The following is a 21590-nucleotide window of genomic DNA, read 5'->3' as shown; positions in this document are numbered from 1 at the left end:
AAATTAAACATTTGGAAGAGATAAGACAAAACATTTTGAAACCATGAAGTTTTGATTGGTGTAGCTGATAAGAGATTTGTCTTTCTTTGTGATGACTTGATTTATAATTAAACAGGGACCTTGAACAGCACAGATTTGGCCGTACCTCTACACATTACAGAAGTAACTCTACAATGTAATGTATATCATATATAAGGTGTGCCTTAACCTTATTAATGTAAAGGGAAGCATCAAACTAAATTATCAAAAGTGCATACACCATAGAAATTAGGGTTTTCATATTTATGTGTGAGTTCTATTTTTTATCTCAAATGTGAGAAATGTAGTTCTCATTCACATTTACACTTGTATTCTGAAGTATTGCAATTCTCAAAATGAGCCATGATCATATGTTTATGATTTATTGTTCATGTCTGCATTTATCTAATATAGCATGAGCAGGCCTACATTTAACGTGTGAAATATATTCTTTTCATTTCACATGATTCTTCTTTGTAGGGTGCACATTCTTGATTGTTTAGGTAGTGAAAGGAGCATTGTGTGTTAAAGATAGAAAGGCCGAGCAAGAAGACCTTGGCATGGACAGGATGAGTTGGTGTGCCTCCTATTCATTGTCTATCTGCCAAGAAGGAAATAATGGTTGATCTGCACGTTAGTGTTCCTTGGGATGGGAGAATCACTCCATGTTCCTAGTGTGCTCCATGAGAAGGAGAAATGCTTAGTCTTCTGGTGACATGTTCAGAAGATATGGATGCTCCTGGAACTTTCCCCATTAATTTACTGTTCACACTGTTAGAGTAATGGCAGAATTCTTTTGAACTTCAAGAGGTGCCGACCTCTTAGACCCCTTGTCCCCACAGTGCACAGCTTCATGCTAATACTGGATTCTTTATTCTCTGAGGACTTCTACTGAAGTCTTTGCAATACTAACACCTACCTTACTTGGTGCAGAGATTCTTAAATTTAGTCCAATCTAGCCTACAGCCTAGCCATATGTCCCTACTTTTCTTGCTGAATGGAAGGAAACTACATTCCTTTATAGAATGTCAGTTCTTATTTCTAAGTTTTTGCACTGCTGTGACTGTAATTCTTATATGCCTTATATTGAATAAATTCAACTTGTTTCAGTGCTTTGGTTTGTTGATTCTGGTTCTGTACCTTTATAATCTGGTTTTGATATGTTCACATATAGGAGTAATTATTAATTTGAAGTAAATGTATTAAAATTCAGTATTGATTCCTGGTCCTCTTTGTGTAGCCAAATGGGCTTCATTGTACTGTAAATGTGGATTTGATACTAACTCCTTTATCCCCCAGAAATCTGAAAAGATCCAGAAGAAGAGAAGATTGACAACCGCTTCCATGCACGCTCTAGCAACACTTTGGCATTTAAAATAGGTTTTACAACTGAGTGTTATGAAAGAACTTAACACGTGTTAAAATGTCCTGTCAATTATTATGTATATAATAAATAAGAGGAGGCATTTAAACCATACATAGGGATCAAAAGTTAGAACAGAAATATGCTCCTAACTAAGCATGCTGTAGATATATCAATATTGTATGTAAAGTGTGTGATTATTTTTTGACAGGCCATGTGCAATGGTGATTCCTGACTTTGAGCTCATATGTGAAATAATGCTGGTGGCAGAAGGATTTGTAGATGCCAGGTTACTTGCAAGAAAATTCATTAGTCTCTACACATTATGTCGCGAATTGCTTTCAAAACAGGTAAGCAAAAGAACATTTAAATGTGGATTTTTGTAAAAATTTCCCAGTTCAATGACAGTTTGGTAGAAATGTAAAAGTGTTTGTAGCTGTATTATAAAATAATTGTTTGAAAATAATATTGACGTAAAATAGTGTATAGTAGTGTAAATAATGTCAGCAAGAAGGTACTCCAGGAAAGTGTTCACTAAGTTACAGTACTACAATGACTGTATATGTTTTTTTCTTACAGAACACCTCATTCAGTAGCTTCAGGGTACTGTTTCATGGCCCACTGTACAACATTTTACAGTTCCAATAAAGTCTCTTTGCCAAACAAAATGTCTGACAAAAGGTTACTGCCCTGGGTTGTTGGGACCAAATCCTCTCAACATATAATTATCATCTTGCCTCGCACCACTTTATACAACTATAAAACCTATTCTGCCAAAAGAAAAATGCCTCTGCATAATAAGGGGGATGTCTAGATTGTAAATGGCTCTTCACACCTCCCTCCTTCAAGGCCCTACATTCTAACTTCTGCCTCTCCCAAAACTACCACATATTATTTTATTTTATCAGGGTTCATGAAAGCATGACTTTAGTGTTTTCATGAGCACTGCAGTGCGCAGGTCAGCCCTCTTGGCCTTGTCTCCAGGCTGCTGATGACAGCAAGAGGAGGAGGAGGGGAATGAAGGGGATGAGTGACATCAATCAATCAGGATTTGTAAGCTACAGCTAATCACAGTATACAGGATCTTGGAGATCCTGGAGAAAGCAGTGAAAATGAGGAAAAAGCAAGGAGAAGGCACACAAAAACAGGGGACAAAACAAGGAGAAAGCAGTAAAGACGAGGAAGAAGCAAGGAGAAGGCACACAAAAACATTCGAGGAAAAGCAAGGAGAAAGCAGCAAAAACTAGGGAAAAGCAAGGAGAAAGTACACAGAAAAAATAAGAAAAACCAGGGAGAAAGCAGTGAAAATGGGGGTAAAGCAAGGAAAAGGCACACTAAAAAAAAGGGGGAAATGCAAGGAGAAACCAGTGAAAATGAGGGACAAGCAAAGAGAAGGCATTCGAGAAACAGGGCAAAAGCAAGGAGAAAGCAGTAAAAATGAGAGAAAAGCAAGGAGAAGGCAAATAAAAAAGAGAGGAGAAAGAAGGAAGAAAACAGTGAGAACAGGGGAGAGCAAGAAGAAGACACACAAAAATAGGGGAAAAGCAAGGAGAGAGGAGTGAGAACAAGGTAAAAGCAAGGAGAGGCACACAAAAATGGAAGGGAAAGCAAGGAGAAAGCAGTGAAAATGAGGGAACAGCAAGAAGAAGACACACAAAAATGGGGAAAAGCAAGGAGAAAGCAGTGAAAATGAGGAAAATCAATGAGAAGGCACTCAAAAAATAGGAAAAAGCAAAGAGAAAGCAGTGAAAATGAGGTAAAAACAAGGAGCGGGCACACAAAAAAGGGGAAAAGTAAGGAGAAAGCATTGAGAAGCAGGGAAAAGCAAAGAGAAGGCACTCAAAAACAGCGGCAGAGAAAGAAGGCACACAGAAAATGGGGGAAAAGCAAGGAGAAAGCACTGAAAACAAAATGAAAACAAAAGCAAGGAAAATGCAACAAAAACAGAAGAACGAAGCCTGGAGAAAGCAGTGAAAATGAGGGAAGGATAAGCTACTCCCACAGAAGAACACTGTAATGAACTTGCAGCCTACTTTAAGAATAAAGTGGCTGGAATCTATACGGAATTTCTAAAGGGAAGAGAGGTACTGTCTACAACTTTATGAGAGGCACTCTTGGTAGGAGAGTTAGGCACTTTTGATAGTTTCCGTCTCATCATGGAAGATGATCTCTTGGCTTCTTTGGGGACAATAAAATCAGGTTCCCCTTAGATGTGGCCCCTCCGCATATCATCAGGGAAGGAAGACAGGAAATCTTACCTGTTACCTTGGATCTTTTAAATCTCTCCATCACCTCAGGCTTATTCCCCCGGGAATGGAAGCATTCAGTAGTTAGGCCACTGTTGAATAAAGCAAGTCTTAATCCCGCCCTACCTGCAAATTATAAGCCTATTGCCTTGCTGCCATTTTCAGGTAAAGTTCTTGAGAAGCATATTAACAAGTATCTCGCTAATCATCTAAAGACAAATTTGCTACTCAGTCCGACCCAAAATGGCTTTCAGCCAAAGCATAGCATGGAATCGGCCATGCTGTTAGTCACAGAGGTCAAACAAATCCTTGCAAAGGTGGTTTGGTTACAATTATCCTCCTAGACCTCAGTGCAGCATTTGATACTGTCAACCACGGCATTCTAGGACATTGGTTGAGTGATATGGGGTGAAAAAGAAGTCCTTAAAATGGCTGTTCTCTTTTCTCAAAGACAAATCTTTTAAGATCTGGGATCCCCCATGCTTCTCTGAAGTATTCCCCCTTAAATATAGGGTGCCGCAGGGGTCCGCTTTAAGTCTTATGCTTTTTAACATCTATTTGCAGCCACTAGCTGCTATGGTTAAGGAATTAAAGTATCCATCTTCTCTTATGCCAATGATATATCGCCAGGAAACCCTTTGCTGAGTAGCTGTTTTATACGATTTATAAAATGAAATAACATAATAAATAACATACCACAGCTGTTGGTCTCCCTATCCCCCAGCTATGGTACCCAGCATCGGTTGGGACCTTGCCTGGAGAAAAGATGCCCAATGGATGGCAAACTGCTACCTGAAATTAAATGGAGGCAAAATGGAGTTGCTCATTGTTAGAAGTGGGGTCTTTGGTTGGCAGTCAAGTTACCCCCTGTCCAAGCAAGGACCCTCACTCTAGTCAGGGTAAGTCTCACACAATCCAAATTATCCTGTGCCCACCCTCTGGTAGCTTGGCACTGAGCAGTAAGGCTTAACTTAGAAGGCAATGTGTAAAGTATTTGTGCAATAAATAAATCACACACTAACACAATATAGCACCACAAAACGACACCACACAGTGTTTAGAAAAATATGTAATATTTATCTGGATATTTGCAGGTCAAAACGATCAAAGATGCAATAAGTAAATGAAGAGATATCACTGAAAAGTGATATAAAGTGTCTTAAGTCTTTTAAAGCAAACAAAGGGGGTCATTCTGACCCCGGCGGGCCAGGGTTGGCGGGAGCACCGCCAACAGGCTGGCGGTGCCCCGCAGGGCATTCTGACCGCGGCGGTTTGGCCGCGGTCAGATGCGGAAAACCGGCGGTCTCCCGCCGGTTTTCCGCTGCCCTTTAGAATCCTCCATGGCGGCGCAGCTCGCTGCGCCGCCATGGGGATTCTGACAGCCCATACCGCCATCCTCTTCCTGGCGGTTCTCCCGCCAGGAACAGGATGGCGGTATGGGTTGTCGTGGGGCCCCTGGGGGCCCCACTTTGTATTTCAGTGTCTGCTTTGCAGACACTGAAATACGCGACGGGTGCCACTGCACCCGTCGCACCTTCCCACTCCGCCGGCTCAATTCTGAGCCGGCGTCCTCGTGGGAAGGCTCTTTTGCACTGGGCTGGTGGGCGGCCTTTTGGCGGCCGCCCGCCAGCCCAGTGCAAAAGCCAGAATCACCGCAGCGGTCTAATGACCGCGGAGCGGTGTTCTGGACGGGGGAACTCTGGCGGGCGGCCTCCGTCGCCCGTCAGGGTTAGAATCATCCCCAAAGTCTCTTTTAAGCACAAAGTACCTGGTTCGCGTGAAAAATCTCCGCAAAGGGCCGTAGAGGAGGAGAATCGTGGAAACAAAGGGGGTGTGCGTCAATTTCTCAGGCCGCACACGGTGATGCGTCATTTAGTTTCCACGCCGGGACAGCTGTGCGTCGATTTCCGGTGCTCGGTCATGGATTCTCTTCAGGTTGCAGGGTTTTCAGATGCCCTGGGGTCTGTGCGTGGAATCCTGGGCTTGTGGAGTGAAGTCACAAGTGCTGCGTTGTTCCGGTGGGCGTTGCGTGGAAGTTTCTTCCACACGCCAGGTGATGCGTTGATTTCTCCTCTGGAAGTCGGGCTGCCTTGTCCTGGGTCGGCTGTGCGTCGATCAGGTGGGCCATGTGTCAATGTTCCGGTTACAACGCAGGCACCGCGTCGATCTTCTCCTTGCGAAGTCGTGATGCATCTTTCCCGTTTGGCGTGCAGTGAATTTCTCACTGCGAGGCAGGCTGTGCGTTAGTTTTAGCAAGCTGTGCGTCGAACTTTCACCGCACATGGAGTCCAGTTGCAAGAGAGAAGTCTTTTTGGTCCTGAGACTTCAGGGAACAGGAGGCAAGCTCTATCCAAGCCCTTGGAGAGCACTTCTTCACCACAGCCAGGGAGCAGCAAGGCAGCAGGGCAACAGCAAGGCAGCAGTCCTTCACAGAAAGCAGTCAGGTGAGTCCTTTGGGCAGCCAGGCAGTTCTTCTTGCCAGGGTGCAGGTTCTGGTTACAAGTTTCTCCTCCAGGAAGTGTCTGAGTTGGAACGGGCAGAGGCCCTGTTTATTTACCCAAATGTGCCTTTGAAGTGGGGGAGACTTCAAAGAGTGGCTTAGAAGTGCACCAGGTCCCCTTTCAGTTCAATCCTGTCTGCCAGGGTCCCAGTAGGGGGTGTGGCAGTCCTTTGTGTAAGAGCAGGCCCTCCACCCTCCCAGCCCAGAAAGACCCATTTAAAATGCAGATGTATGCAAGTGAGGCTCAGTATCCTGTGTTTTGGGTGTGTCTGAGTGAATGCACAAGGAGTTGTCAACTAAACCCAGCCAGACGTGGATTGTAAGGCACAGAAAGATTTAAGTGCAGAGAAATGCTCACTTTCTAAAAGTGACATTTCTAAATAGTAACATTAAATCCAACTTCACCAGTCAGCAGGATTTTATGTCACCATTCTGGCCATACTAAATTTGACCTTCCTACTCCTTTCAGATCAGCAGGTACCACTCAAACAATATATGAGGACAGCCCCAATGTTAGCCTATAAATGGAGCATCCCTCACAGCAGTGTAAAAACGAATTTGGGAGTTTTACACTACCAGGGCATGTAAACTACATAGGTACATGTCCCGCCTTTTGCCTACACAACACCCTGCCCTATGGGTTACCTAGAGCATACCTTAGGGGTGTCTTTTCTGTAGAAAAAGGGGAGTTTTAGGCTTGGCAAGTACTTTTAAATGCCAAGTCGAATCGGCAGAGAAGCTGCGCACACAGGCCTTGCAATGGCAGGCCTGAGACCAGATTAAGGGGCTACTTAAGTGGGTGGCACAACCAGTGCTGCAGGCCCACTAGTAGCATGTAATCTACAGGCCCTGGGCACATATAGTGCACACTACTAGGGACTTATAAGTAAATTAAATAGTCCATTTGGGTATGATCCAATGTTACTATGTTTAAAGGGAGAGAGCATATGCACTTTAGCACTGGTTAGCAGTGGTAAAGTGTGTAGAGTCTAAAAACCAGCAAAAACAGTGTCCAAAAAGTGGAGGGAGGCAGGCAAAACGTTAGGGGTGACCACCCTAAGGCTGTCAGGTCTAACACTCATGGTGGGGAATAATGCTTCTCTTTGCAGTCCTGCAACTGCATTAGATTGGCCTAAGAGTATGAGGACCCCTCCTGAGCCTTCAAATCCCATAAAAAGTGTAGGAATATGGTTGGATAGTTTCCTGTCAATGGAAACACAGGTCAAAAAACTGGCATTTACATGTTTTGCTTTCCTAAGAACTCTGCACAAAATACTGGAACTCCTACCTGTTACATCTAAACGAATCGTGGTCCAGGTATTAACTTTGTCATGCCCAGACTATGGAAATTCTTTGTATATAGGCTCACCTAAACCAGTTCTAAAGAGACTTCAGGTGGTCCAAAATGCTGTGGGAAGGATCAGTTTTAAGTTACCTAAGCAGGCCTCAATGAAAATGGCTCTGGCTTTGCTGCACTAGCGCCCGGTGGAGGAAAGAGTAACATTTAAGGTGCTGTGCATCACTTACAGCCAGCCAGAAGGGGCCAAAACTGATAAGGGATCTCCTTACTCAGTACACTCCCAATAGGACGCTAAGGTCCTCCTTCGCTGGTGTGCTGAAGGTCCCTCGGATTCAGAGTGCCAGGTGAGGAGGAAGATAATTCTCTTGTATATACCCTAAACTTTGGAATACCTTCTTGAGTGCACTGAGTATGGAATCAAATGAAATTATTTTTAGGAGACTTCTTAAAACCTGTCTTTGGCCAAATTGTTGAAATTCATGCCAACAGGATTGTCTGTGCTTATTTTCACAGAGTGGGGAATCTTCCGGGTAACCATGTGCTCTATAAATCCCTATACACTAAGATAATATAAAAAGGAACACAACAAATGGGGAGGAAATAAAAGAGAAAGCAGTGAAAACTAGGGGAAAGCAAGGAGAAGGTGCACAGAAAATGACTGAAAAAGCAAGGAGAAAGCAGCAAAAATGTGGGAAACGCAAGGAGAAGGCGCACTAACAAAATGGGGCAAAAAACAAGGAGGAACCAGTGAAAATGAGGGCAAACAAGGAGAAGTCACTCAAAACCGGGAAAAGCAAGGAGAAGGCACACAAAAAAAGGGGGAAAAGCAACAAGACAGGAGCAAGAGGGATGAAGCAGCATCAGGAGAGCTGGGCCTGGAACCTGGTTAATCTACAGAGTTTTGTTTAAAAATACAACACTTTTTAAGTGGATGTCTGGATGGTGCATGTGAAGGATGTAGTTCTACTATGCTCACACAGACACAATCCTTTTTTATTCAAGAGACACACTGCACATGCCTCAGCGACACAATGGCCCTGATTCTAAGCTTGGGGGGCGGCGGGAGCCCCCCGCCAAGCGGGAACCGCCAGAAGACCGTACCGCGGTCAAAAGACCGCGGCGGTCATTCTGGGTTTCCCACTGGGCTGGCGGGCGACTGCCAAAAGGCCGCCCGCCAGCCCAGCGGGAAACACCCTTCCCACGAGGAAGCCGGTTCAGAATGGAGCCGGCGGAGTGGGAAGGTGCGACGGGTGCAGTTGCACCCGTCGCGAATTTCAGTGTCTGCAAAGCAGACACTGAAATTCTTTGTGGGGCCCTCTTACGGGCAGTGCCCCTGCAGTGCCCATGCCATTGGCATGGGCACTGCAGGGGCCCCCAGGGGCCCCACGACACCCCATACCGCCATCCTGTTCCTGGCGGGTGAACCGCCAGGAACTGGATGGCGGTATGGGGTGCCAGAATCCCCATGGCGGCGCAGCAAGCTGCGCCGCCATGGCGGATTCCCATGGGCAGCGGAAAGTCGGCGGTACACCGCCGGCTTTCCGCTTCTGGCCGCGGCTGTACCGCCGCGGTCAGAATGCCCGGCGGAGCACCGCCAGCCTGTTGGCGGTGCTACCGCCGACCCCGGCCCTGGCGGTATTTACCGCCAGGGTCAGAATGACCCCCAATATGTCTTCTATATATGGCTGTCAGAGAGAACATCAGTATATTCTTGAGGCCAACGAGAATCTAGAGAAGCAGAGGCAGGATGCCTAAAACTTTTCTCAGTTTCTAAGAGGGCTGTACTACCAGTATTTACAAGAAACTGTCAGAGGGATTGTGGGGGGTCTTCCTCTTTTCAAACCTGGCCTTGCTGCTCTGGTGGCTCCTCTTTGGGAATCATGGCTTGCTTGTTCCAATGTCCTGCACCAGATTCCTGCTTTGCTGCTGTTCTGGAGCCTTTGAGCTGCTTGCAAAGGAAGCAGGAGAAAAAAAAATTGGTTTCTCTGTGCATGTGTTTATGTGTTTGTGAGTATGCTTGGTAGTGATTGAGAGTGAATGAGAGTGAGTGAAATTGTGTGTGTGCCCATGTTTGAGAGTGTGAATAAATGTGAAAGTGAGTGAGAATCTGAGTTTGAGAGCGTGTATAAATAATTGAAAGTGCGTGCAATGGAGTAGGTGAAGAAGTGTGATTGTATTAGGAGTGAGTGATTGGAGATTGTGCAATTGACTGGAAGTGAGTAGGGTGTAACTATCAACGGTGCAGCAGGTGAAGTTGCACAAGGGCCCAGAGTCAGTGAGTGTAAGAGGGTGAGTGTGTGTAAGAGTGTTTGTGAGTTTGAGAACCAGTGAGTATGAGTATGTATGCATGTGAGTAATAATTAGTATGAGCAAGAATTTGTTAATGTGAGTTAGAGTGAATGAGGGGAATCTAGTGAATGTATGAGGGAGTGAATATGAGTGATAGTGAGAATGGGAGAGCAAGAGTGTGTTTGTTTGCATGGTTTATGATTATGAGTCTGCCGTTAGCCATGGCATACTCAATATAATTCTTGACTTATGGCGGCACCCTAGTTAACGTGCTGCCTCTGGTACATGGCAATATTTATTGGCATAAGTAAGGGCACCTTCCTTCCTTAAAAATGCAGGCCCTGATATATTAGAAGTACTTATTAGCATAATGGCCACTGTAGAAAAATGGTCACACTTGCATAGTAGAGGAAATGCTTTTGGCACTCAAGGAAAACTGCAGACCCTGTAATACTGGAAGTAATACCCAATATGAGAGGGCATCTATGGCAAAATGCTAGTGCAGGCACACTGGAAGTAATTCTTTTTTTTTCTGAGAGGGCAGCCATGGCATACTAAGGCTAAAGGGGCAGATGGGGGAATCAAACCATGATAAACATCTGGCTCTGAAATACTGGATGTCATTTTTGACACATGGGCCACCAATTACATATGGACAGCATCAATGACAAAATGATGATACTGGTATAATATATTGTACATTGTTGCTAACATAAGGCAGTGCCCATAACAAAATGCTGGCACTGGCACAATAAAGGTATTTTTTTACATATGAGGAACTCAGACTGCAAATTTTGAAAACAATATGGTAAATTCCTTTCAGGTTTTATGTCCCACCACTTTCAAAGATCACCAGCCACAGCAGGTGAGGTGCAAGGACCTTCTTTTTTTCTTGTAGCAACGTTGCCATTAACTCATCAATCCAAGGTGTTTTCTACCCATCATAGTGGAAAATACCTTGAAGAATTGACTGGGCTATCTAGTAGGGGCCTATCATGGTCAGGCAAAATGTTAAGATATGAGATCTGCAAAGCAATTAGATAGCTGTCAGGAAGATAGTTGAGTCCCTGACTATATTGCCATTAAAGTAGAATAGTAAACTCTAAAGCAAAATGCTATCTCTCTGGCACTTATGAGGTATTCCAAGTCTCTTAGTCGCTTCCTTCTAATGTTTCAAGTTTATAAGCTACCAACTTACCACCATCATTCTCTTTTTCATAGCAGGTGAGTTATTGTTAACAAGATTGCTATTGTTAGCAAGATCTCTCATTTCAGCTATGGCAGAATTAAGGGGAGATACATATCCTGAATCCAGTGATGGGCTTAGGGCAGACTCCAACCTCTGTATAACAGAGAGGTTATTTGTTATTAGCAGTTAGGATCATCAATGTCTGAAGTCATGTGTTGCTTCATCCCTTTTTTACATCAGGTGGAATCCCATTGTTTTCATAAATTTAAAGTATTCTTCAGTTTTGTTGAAAAGTTTAGAACTAAGTGAATAGATTGCTTGAATATCGCATCAAGTTCTGCAATCAGTTTAATAAAGAGAGTTAGCAGTTCATAAAGTAGAAAACGATCAACTTTAAATGCATGGACATCAAGTGAAGACAGATGGCTCACCCTCCAAATCTATTAGAAAACCTTTCAATTGCAAAAATGTTTTCCCTGTATCTGTGCTTAAAGCTAGCACATTGTGTGTTCCAGTTTGTTCTGATATATAAGGGTACCTTTTGATTTTTTCTTGATTTGAGGTATTTATCTTCCACAAATAGCAAGGTTTGTTACATCTAATTCACATGATCTTTGTTTCTTCATATTTAAAACAGGATATGTTTTGTTGTTATATTGATTAAGTCTACGCAATTGATGTTTAAGCCCAGTCTGGGTCATTGATAAGATTATTAAATCATACGTGTAAGCTTAATTGCTCACTCTTTTGCCTCCCAGTTTTGGAGCAAGGTCATGTTCCTAGCTTAAAGCATCTGGGAGATCTGCTATAAAGCCGGGGTTAAGATTCTGCATTGTTTCCACTATTGGCCAGGTTAATCCTGGGCAAAAGACCCCTATGCTTTAACTTTTTACCTGTGCAGTGAATTCATTTTAGTTCCCCACTGGTTACAGGAGACAGCTTAGCATTGGCTTGCAGGCCTGTTGCCCTTTTTACCTAGTAACCTTTTACCGACTTAGCATGCTCTGCTTTATCCTATTTATTTCATTATTTCTTTCACCACTTTGCAATTGTTAAAATTTTATAAGAAATATTTTGCTTTTTGTTATCAGTGGCATTCTGAGAAGGTGTTATTATCAGCATCATTATGAGTGTTGTATGTAGGTATTCACATCATGTCCCTTTCTTTCTTATGTTTGACAGGAACATAGAGCGCACTTGTTAGAAATTTTTTATGTAATTGCCCACACAGGGTTGCGTACATAATCAGTTGATTAGGTACATATCTGCATCAGGGATCCTACATGAGCTGTATAAATACACCTCACATGGACAATGTCATTAGAGGGGTTCCTTCCAGATACCATCTATGCTGTACGTTACCTTGCTGCAGAACTCAGCCTTTGTGGTTGCACAGAGATCTCATTCCTAGGTAACAAGGGTACGGAGCGCTTCTCATGGACATGGTACTGGCAGATGAGAGTTTATCACACCTAGCTCTCGTTAGGATAGAGATTAGGCTTTCTTTGTTAGGAATTTCATATCTTATGTTTATTACAAAATGGTGGGGGGTTTCATATTCACAATCTCATCTTCACTATTTTGCTTTTGTTATTATTATTTATCATCCTAATCATTGCAATTCATGCTTTTTACGGTAGATTGCTGTCTTTTCAATAACTATATTAAAAACTCTCCTGCATCTCCTTCATTGCCTCTGTGTGTATGAGACTCACTGCTAACGAGAGAAAAGGGTAACTTCCGTTCCACCACGACTCCCCTGAGAAGTTGCATCTAGAGTCCATGTGTAAGGCTGCCAGAAATCACCTTTACTGTCTGAGTTTTGGTGAGGTACTGCTTGTGAGCCGGGAGGGTTGACCTGACAGTTGAGACTTGTTGTAGTAGTGACTCAGTCACCTACAAACAAAAGTGCTGCTGCCCCTAAACCAGCAGTCTCGCTCAGGAGCGAGAGTCCAACTACGACATGGAACCACCAAATATGGTGTTTTGGCACTGATTTACAGATATCCTGAGTATCTCTGTCTTACACACAGCAGGTACCCTAAGTACCATTACATGGAGATGCCGGTGGTCTTAGGGGTAATCCTCCTCAGCTAAACAGGGAGCACCTATCTGGGTTCTAGGTTGTTCAAACTTGAACTTTGAAAAGGATTTTCCTCATCTGGTGTTCCTTCTCTGTACCAATTATTCAACATGAGTAACATAATAGACATTCCAGCAAATGTCGGACACGGAGTAACACAACATCTTGTAGCCCATGGCTTAACAGATTAGGGTGGGGAGGTCACATTTTCATCATGGAAGCTCACAAAGCTTACCAAACAGAAACATTTTGTTCTTGGGTCACCTTTCCTGAAGAAAACACTACAACATATAAATTTCACACATAACCACAACGGTATCAAGCTTATTAGTAACTAGAGATATCACTTTCAATATCATCAAAACTGGTTCAATGGCACCCTTCCACATGTAATACAACCTGTGAGATTAGGTCCCTTAAATAATGATGGAACAATGTGGCCCATGTTTGCCATATACACACCAAATCCTGGTGTACTAACTATGCAGGAAGCTGATCTGCACAACCTTTACAAAGAGCTAGTAGCAGTATACAGGCAAATCATTCAGTTTGTAATGCAAACTTTGAACACTACCCAGTGTGGACGGCACCAGCTGGACACAACTGGCCGTTGCAGGGATTAACCTGCAAACAGTACATTCTATCATAGGTACGGCACCCTCGGAACATGAGAAATGTCTGTTCTGGGTAGCACAAAAAACTAACCAGCTGAAAGCAGTGTTTCCTAATACAAGACACCAAGATAAACATAGAATTCTTACAATGTGCCTGCCATTCAGAATGGTTCCCTCACTGGACAATTGCACCACATGGGTTACAGTCTTCACTGCAATTTACACTACCACGCATGGTACCTCAACACTTGCCAACTTACCAGAGGTGTTAAAACAAATTCAAAATGAAAATGGGGCTGCTCCAGCTCTGGATTTGGGGATGAAATGGATGCACAACTTCGGCACGGTCTCCTCAAGAATTCTCAGTAACATTAAACGGGAAGCAGTAGCGTTGGCTATATGCCAGCAGCTCCAGGAGATTCCACAGTTGGAACTGGAGTGTCAACTACCGAAAATTATTTCCGAAACCTATACTAATATAGGACGTGATAGCTTGGGAGTCAAGCCAAAAAAACTGGAAATTTAGAGTACCACCCTTAAGGATGGTACTAAACAAGCACAAGAGGGTTCTAACAACCGCTGGGATAAACGAAAAACAAAATAAAGACAGAAGAAGTCAGAGAGCAGACTCTCCACATTCAGAGAGCTCCAAAAGGAGATATATTCTCAGAAGTAGGGAAATTTTAAAGGCTCCTGACAGATATACTGATACACCGCATACGGAAGACCTAGGCTGGTGGAAGATCCTTCACCCATTTCGCGCAAAGAGCTGGAACACCCTGCCCGTGCACTTCAGGCAGTCACCATTGCTGCCTCAATTCAGGAAGGACCTTAAAGCCTGGCTCTTCAACTGAAGCTCAGAGGACAAACCCCCTTAGTGCCTTGAGATCCTTGTGAGTGAGTAGTTGAGCTCTATAAATCCTGATTTGATTGTGATTTGATTTAGATTTTTTTTTCATTTGATTTGATACACGTTTTTCTTGTTCCTTCCAGGGCACGCAGATAAACAAAGTGAGAGAGCAGGCTGGTCAGAGCAACGCATTGACTACGTAAAGCAGTGAAAAGACTCACAGCATTCCTCAGACAAGAAAGAGGACAAATCTCCTCAACAGAAGCCACAATCTAAAAAGAAAAAGGTTGCTGCAATAACAGTTAACCATGCCAGCAATGTTGATGACATTGTTGAGAAACAAGACATGGGCAGAGACTCTGCTAGACAGCAAAGATCATCTGGATGTGCCAGCAACTAACCACTTTCTTGTAGTCAAGACTGTGTATGGGCACTTCCTCTCACCCAACAGGGTTTATGATTTAAATATCCAAATTGAGGGAGACATAGAGCACACTATTAGTCTAATTTTTGGTGAAGAACTTAATTGTGATATCCTATTGGCAGAAAAAGACTGGCCACCCGAGTACGTCTGCAAGCTCCCACACGAAGAAGATATAATTTTGCTTTTTTTCTCAGATCTTGTTCCGGATGCAGTAAAGGAAGCCTATACTGTTGACTATGCTTTGGCGCAGAAAACAGTGGTGAATAAATATTCCCCCTACCATGTGATACCTATTAGGTCTACACCCCAGCCTCAATCTCAATATCCAGTCAAACATGAGGCTAAAGCCCCAGTGAGAGAAATTCTCACCCAGCTTGAGTACCAGGGAGTAATAGAGCCCTGTGTCTCTGCAATGAATAACCTGTTATTCTGTGCTGCAAAACCAGACCATTCATATAGAATAGTCTTAGATTATAGACACTTAAACAACTGTACAAGCTCATATGTGATACAAAGTGCACACAGCACCACTTTAATTAAGAACATAGGGCCAGATGTAGCAAAAATAAAAATTGCGACTCGCATTTTGCGAGTTGATGCGACTCGCAAAATGCGAGTCGCAAATTGGAATGTCAGAAAAAAAAGCAATCTGATTTTGCGACTCGCATCCCGACTCGCAACCCTGTGTGCGAGTCTGCAGTTTGCGAGGTCGCTGTTTGCGAGTGTGCAAAATACGAACTTGCAATTAGCGAGTGGGTGTCGCAAATTGCGATTACCTTCAAAATTGCTTGCAGGTGCAGCAGAACACTCCAGAAAGCATACCAGAACACTCTGGAAACACTTCCTGGCACATGATGATGACATCACAGCCAGGAAGTTAACAAATACACCTGGGAGGAGGCAGGAGATCATAGATAACAGCCAGGACAGATTAATGTGGCACATGGCGTTAATGTGCCACATGACTGGTTGGCATTTTCCTGCCCATGGACAATTTCAACTTGTATATAGTTTCTTCATGACATTAATAAAACAGTTATTTTTGTTCCACTTAACAAATGGTTAATAGGTGAGTATGGTGGGAGTTGACACGTACCGTCCAAAATATTGCGTTGCAATGTGGTCCCGTCTCAGTCTGCCTTGATTAGCTCGACTCCTATCCCCATGATGGCGATGTGGTTGTTCTTGCTCTTCATCATCAGGATCTGCAGGGGTGAGAGGTAGCCCACGTCGGGTGGCTATGTTGTGGAGGATGGCGCATGCGACCACAATTTTGAAAGCGGTAATGGGGGTGTATTGGAGGGCGCCTCCACTGCGGTGGAGGCATCTGAATCTTGCCTTCAGCAGTCCGAAGGTGCGCTCGATCAGGTTCCTGGTCCTCTTATGCGCACTGTTGTATTGCCTCTCTGATTCAGTTCTGGGTGTTAAAAACAGAGTCATGATCCAAGGCCTGAGAGCATATGCACTGTCACCTGTTGGGCACAAAAGTACACGGTTAGGAAGTCCAGATTGTCGTGCACAGTGACCTGTGTGTATGTCTGCAAGTGAATGTGGCTCTACCTAGGAGGTAACCGTCTCCAAATTCCCCACGTTCCAGGCGTTGATGTATCCCACTATGCCTAAAAATGTATGAGTCATGGGTACTGCCAGGAAACTTAGCTACGATGTCCGTGATGACATAATGGGCATCACAAACAACCTGTATGTTGAGTGAGTGGGTACACTTCCTGTTGCGGAAAATGTGTTCCAGATTAGCAGGGGGGCATGTTTGAATGTGTGTCCCATCTACACACCCTATGACATGAGGAAAGTGGGCAATGCGGTAAAAGTCCAGCTTGGTGCTGTTAATTTCTGCCTCATTCCTTGGTAAGTATATGAAGTGAGACATGTGCGTGACTAAGGCATCTAGGAATGCCCTGAGGAACCTTGACACTGCACTTTGGGATACCCCACCTGCCACGGCAATGACCCCCTGATAGCTCCCTGAGGCCAAGAGGTGCAGTGCGCATAGTACTTGCACATGCGTAGGGATGGCGCAGCCACGCAGAGTCTTGTGTTCTAGCTGTGGTTTCAGTAAATCTATTAATTCTAGAATGGCTGCGCTGCTAAGGCGGTATTTGTCATAGATCTCCTCTTCAGTTTGCTGAAAAAGAGTCTGCCTGGTTCTATATATCTTCTCCTGTCTGTGGCCCCTCCTCCTCCTCTGCTGGGCTGCGTAGACTCTCCTCCTCACTGCTATCAGGTATATCTCCGCCATCTTGAGTAACCCAGATGCCTTCTGGGTCCCCTTTTATACTTTGGTAATGGTTACCACCTGCTCTGAGTTAGTGGTAAATGGGACATGCAAACTGGGCTTTTTGCGACTAGTCGCAATTTGCGAGTTGCAATTGCATATGGGTTGCGACTCGCAAATTGCGACTTGCAATTTGCGGGTCGCAAAATGGGGTCGCACCGGATGCGACTCGCAAACGGGTCCTATCGCTTTTTGCGAGTCGGAAATGGGCTTTTTGCATCCCATTTCCGATTTTGCACTGTCGCAAATTGCGATTCGGCCCGTTTGCGACTCGCAATCGTTTGCTACATCTGGCCCATAGTATTTAAGAAATATAAAACAACTTTGGTTATTTCCAATGTTTTTTTCTGCCAAAACTTAGCGCATGTCTAACGGTAGTAATGGCAAAGACTGCACCTCCTACTAGTATCCAATCTGATATAATAATAAATTTTAAATTTTGCTGAAAGTGGTGCAAGTGTCAAGGGCCCTACTACCCTAAGGCACACAGATAAATGTATACAAGGATACAAATTGTGCAGAAAAACAGGTAAGACCACAACACTCCAAACATATATAGTTAGAGACACAGATGCAAAGTCCAATGTGAGAGGTCCGTTGATGAATAGTACAGTACTCTTCTCGGTGTTCCAGAATGATTTTTAATAGTTGGAAAAATAGGTTAAGTATAGTGATAGCCTTTAGAATTTGCACATGTTTCAAGCACAGCCAACACGTGTTTCGTCACACAGTGACTTTTTGAAGGATGTAAAAAACATAGTATACATAAGTTTATACCTTAATGTCAGCACACAAAAAGTAAAAATGACAAAGAAGAAACAGGATAAGAACATATAGGATTCTTGTTAGATATAAGAAAACACAGACGACAGAAGTGACTAAATGTGAATTATAGTGCGTTTGAAGAAGAGTTTAAGACAGTAAAAGAGTGCCATTTTTCACAAGGGTCTGTGTTGTACAGCTAGAGACACCCAAAATTATCAAACCTGAGAAGGTGTAAGTTGTATATGGAAAGGCAGAGAAACACAAATATGTGAAAACATATCACACGTGGTAAAATGAGAGATATCTTGTAAAAGGAACCTACCCAAACTGGAGATGAGATAGCAAAATGTCCAACAAAGAGAAAAAATAATATGAAGGAGCTGTATCAAAGATAAGGAGAAAAACAAGGAAAGACGATAAAGTGTTGATGGGTCACACCTGCGATAAGGTACAAAATGGCAGAAAGTTACTAAAATAAGTACCTATATCAAAGTTGAGCCAGTGAGGAAGTATGTCAATCAGGTAGCACAGAGCGAAAGTAACCGTGGGTCTATGAATAGACCAATTAGAAGAAGAGAGTTCCTCAAAGAGTGCGGAAACAGGGGACCATGGTAAGTCCTATCAGGGAGGGGGTTGGGAAAATTCAGTAACCAAAGAAATGTATAGAAAAGAAAAAAGCGTAGGCATACAAAATTTAAGTCATGGCACAAGAACTAAGCATAGCCCAATCTCATAACTGATTTAGGGAGTTCCAGATTGCGTAAGAGGAAAATAAGGCTGAGCAAATATATATATGATTGGGTCAGAAACAAGCTAGTGAGCGCAATAGTGACAGGACTGAAATGGGAGGAGATAAGGAAAAAATACCGTAGTATCTCGAGTATTAAGGTTACATGGCACAAGGGGGTATATAGATTGTGCTGATCAACAGTGAGTTACATCCGGTCAGATAGACAAAAACCGGTAGGTAGTAATTAAACAGGACTTTTATGGGAGGAGATAGAGAAAGGATACCATAGTATCTTGAGTATCATTGTTACATGGCAAGAAGTGCATATATAGTGCCAATCCACAGTAAATTAAATCTGGTCCGAAAACTAGAAACCGGAAGCAGTAATTACGGTATTGTAACTTATTGGGAAGTCCTACGAAAAGAATCAGTAATGCGGCGATGCCATAGTGTGCCAAAGAAAGAAGAACTACAAAACATGCTGTAGATATCCTCGTACGCCGTAAGAAGTGGGCATTCAGAACCAATATGACAAAGTAACTGATCGTGTGCATCGATAATCGGTTAATAGTTAGTACAATCGTGCCCAGATGCAATAAAGCCGATGGACTGTAAAAGGGGCGAGCAGTTTCTTAACTAGTGTAACCGTGCCGAGTGCACTTGTTCGGAGTACGAGAAGTTTGAGGCAGTTAGGATACCGCCCGGACTTCGAGATACTTAAACGGTTCATGGGGCCACAAAAGTGAAGGAAGGACTAACTCAGTAAGGTAATTGGGCAAATCTGTTATATTGATAGTTAATGCAATCGTGCCCAAATGCGATATAGCAGTAGGACCGTAATAGAGGCGAGCAGTATCTTACCTGCTGGAACCGTGCCGAGCGCACTTGTTCAGAGTGCGAGAAGTTCGAGGCAGTTCTGGTATCGCCCGGACTTCCTGATACTTCAATAGTAACCAGGGCCACAAAAGTGAAAAAAGGACTAGCTCCGTAAGGTAGTTGCATGAGTCTATGAAATTGAACCTCAATTGTGTTCAGAAGTATGGGCTGGGCCAGGGGCCATGTGTAAGTGGAACGAAGGATGTAGAAAGCCAAGACCAACAACATCTACAGGCTCGATTTCTAAAGTTGGGGATGTGGTTTGTGAGAAGATTGCTGTGAAGAAGGAATTCGGACCATCTTACAGAGCACCGGTTCCAGTCCTGGGAATTCAAAGCACCAGAACTGTCATTCTTTCACCTCTGCCAGGTTCCAAAGGGAACAGATTATCCCTATTGAAAAAATCAAATTGCACCATGTGGCCGATCCTGCACAGTAGATCCTGTGGTTCCTTGGGTAGTTCCCGGTCCCTTCTCAATACCCAACAGGATATAGCTCTTCAAAGAATAAACAACGTTTCTGAATATACCAGCATGTGCAACAATGTTCCAAATGCCTCCTCTAGTAGGGGGAGGGTAGAGAATGAAATTCTGCTAAACCCTGTTACCACTTCACCAACAAGAACTGTCCAAGATGTGGCTCTTTATTACTCCAGTGCAACACAAACAGACAACATTGTCTACTATAAACCTCCACAGGATGTGGATCTATCCACCAGCTCTGCACCGGCTCTGATGTTTGCACAGACTACTGTCTTCTTCATCAACTTTTCTTCAACATCATCTACATCTGCAACTGAAACTGTTTCAAAGACATGTAAGCTGTACATATGGCTTAAGAATACCTATTTGGTCTAGTCATGGCATTATCTGTGGATACTACTGACATTGCTTGCCTTTCTGTATTGGATTGGTTTTGTTACTGTTTTCTTTCTCCTGATGAATGGTCATTAGATTCCTGAACGCTCTGCTGATGAGCCAGTGGATGAAGTTTTAACACCATATCTCTCTTCACATAAGGTCCCTTGTTTACATTTCAGCAGTACCAATTACTGACGGGATTGTTTGGGATAAAGTACCATTTGATATCTACGAGCCTATTCAGGTTATCCAAATTCCTTATGTATTTAAGTTTTTAATGACTGATGTAATTACACCTGGTGTTGTTTCTGAGTAGAGTTGATTTAATGCTCTATGAACTGCAGGATTACACTGTATTTGAAAGTGAAGATATGTCTATGAATACAGCGAATTATGGGGAAATGTTCTGTTATCATCAATGGGAACATTACTTTCTCCACCGAGCTTACAGAACTAGAGCACAATTTAATTACACACAATGGGGACATTGTTCAGCTCCACCTCTGGAGAGCCCCAAGACATTTGTAAATACATTTGCATATTTCTCTGGGCATGACACAAATGCAGAGTCATAATATTTTAAATTACCACCTTCTAAAATGCTAAAATTTTTGCTAACTGACACCAAATTCACCCTTTCAAATTCCTTTATTTCCCAGCTTGCTATTGAAGGTTATGAATACTGGAAGAACACAATTGATGTGAAAAGTGTATGGAGAACACAAGATTGGCAAATTCAGGGTAGAGTGTCTTTGTTTGGAGCATGCCTCATTCCTGTATAAATGATTTTTTTTAATGACACAGCTCAAGAAACATCCTGCTTAGGGTTAACAAAAATAAAAGAAATGAACACATCCAGTATCCTCACGCCAACAAAATTCACCAAATGACAAAAATACTTAAATGTCATTGAAGGAGAACTGAATGCTTGGGTCCAGAATGGTACCTTTAATTCCACACTCGCAAGTACCTGTGGGTGGTTATTGTGCTCTTTAAACACGAATGGATGTCAGGCACGCTTTGTTTATTCGTCACGGTGTTTCAAGATTAGCTGGCCAGACCCTTGCTATGTCTCAGGTCAATTATCTGGTGTAGTTACTACATACAGTGTGGGAAAACTGTGCCAACAATAGTTACGCATTAACACCTTAGAAACAGTTAAAGGACATCTTAGTCTCCTATCAGAGGAA

The 21590-nt window shown here is 43.2% G+C and overlaps 1 protein-coding gene across 1 annotated transcript in view; it reads left to right on the top strand.

The window, feature by feature from the left end:
* Positions 1-21590, top strand: part of LOC138283610 (dynein axonemal heavy chain 11-like) — a 2790563-nt gene that overhangs the window by 1318096 nt on the left and 1450877 nt on the right. Inside the window, exon 40 of the mRNA XM_069221547.1 lies at positions 1593-1731. Within this exon, the coding sequence (XP_069077648.1) occupies positions 1593-1731 (139 nt within the window). The remainder of the gene's footprint in view (positions 1-1592; positions 1732-21590) is intronic.

Source organism: Pleurodeles waltl, chromosome 3_1, assembly GCF_031143425.1.
Source record: "Pleurodeles waltl isolate 20211129_DDA chromosome 3_1, aPleWal1.hap1.20221129, whole genome shotgun sequence".
In the NCBI taxonomy this organism is placed as follows: Eukaryota; Metazoa; Chordata; class Amphibia; order Caudata; family Salamandridae; genus Pleurodeles; species Pleurodeles waltl.
The sequence above is the reverse complement of the archived record's forward strand: the minus strand, read 5'-3'. Positions and strand labels throughout refer to the sequence as shown.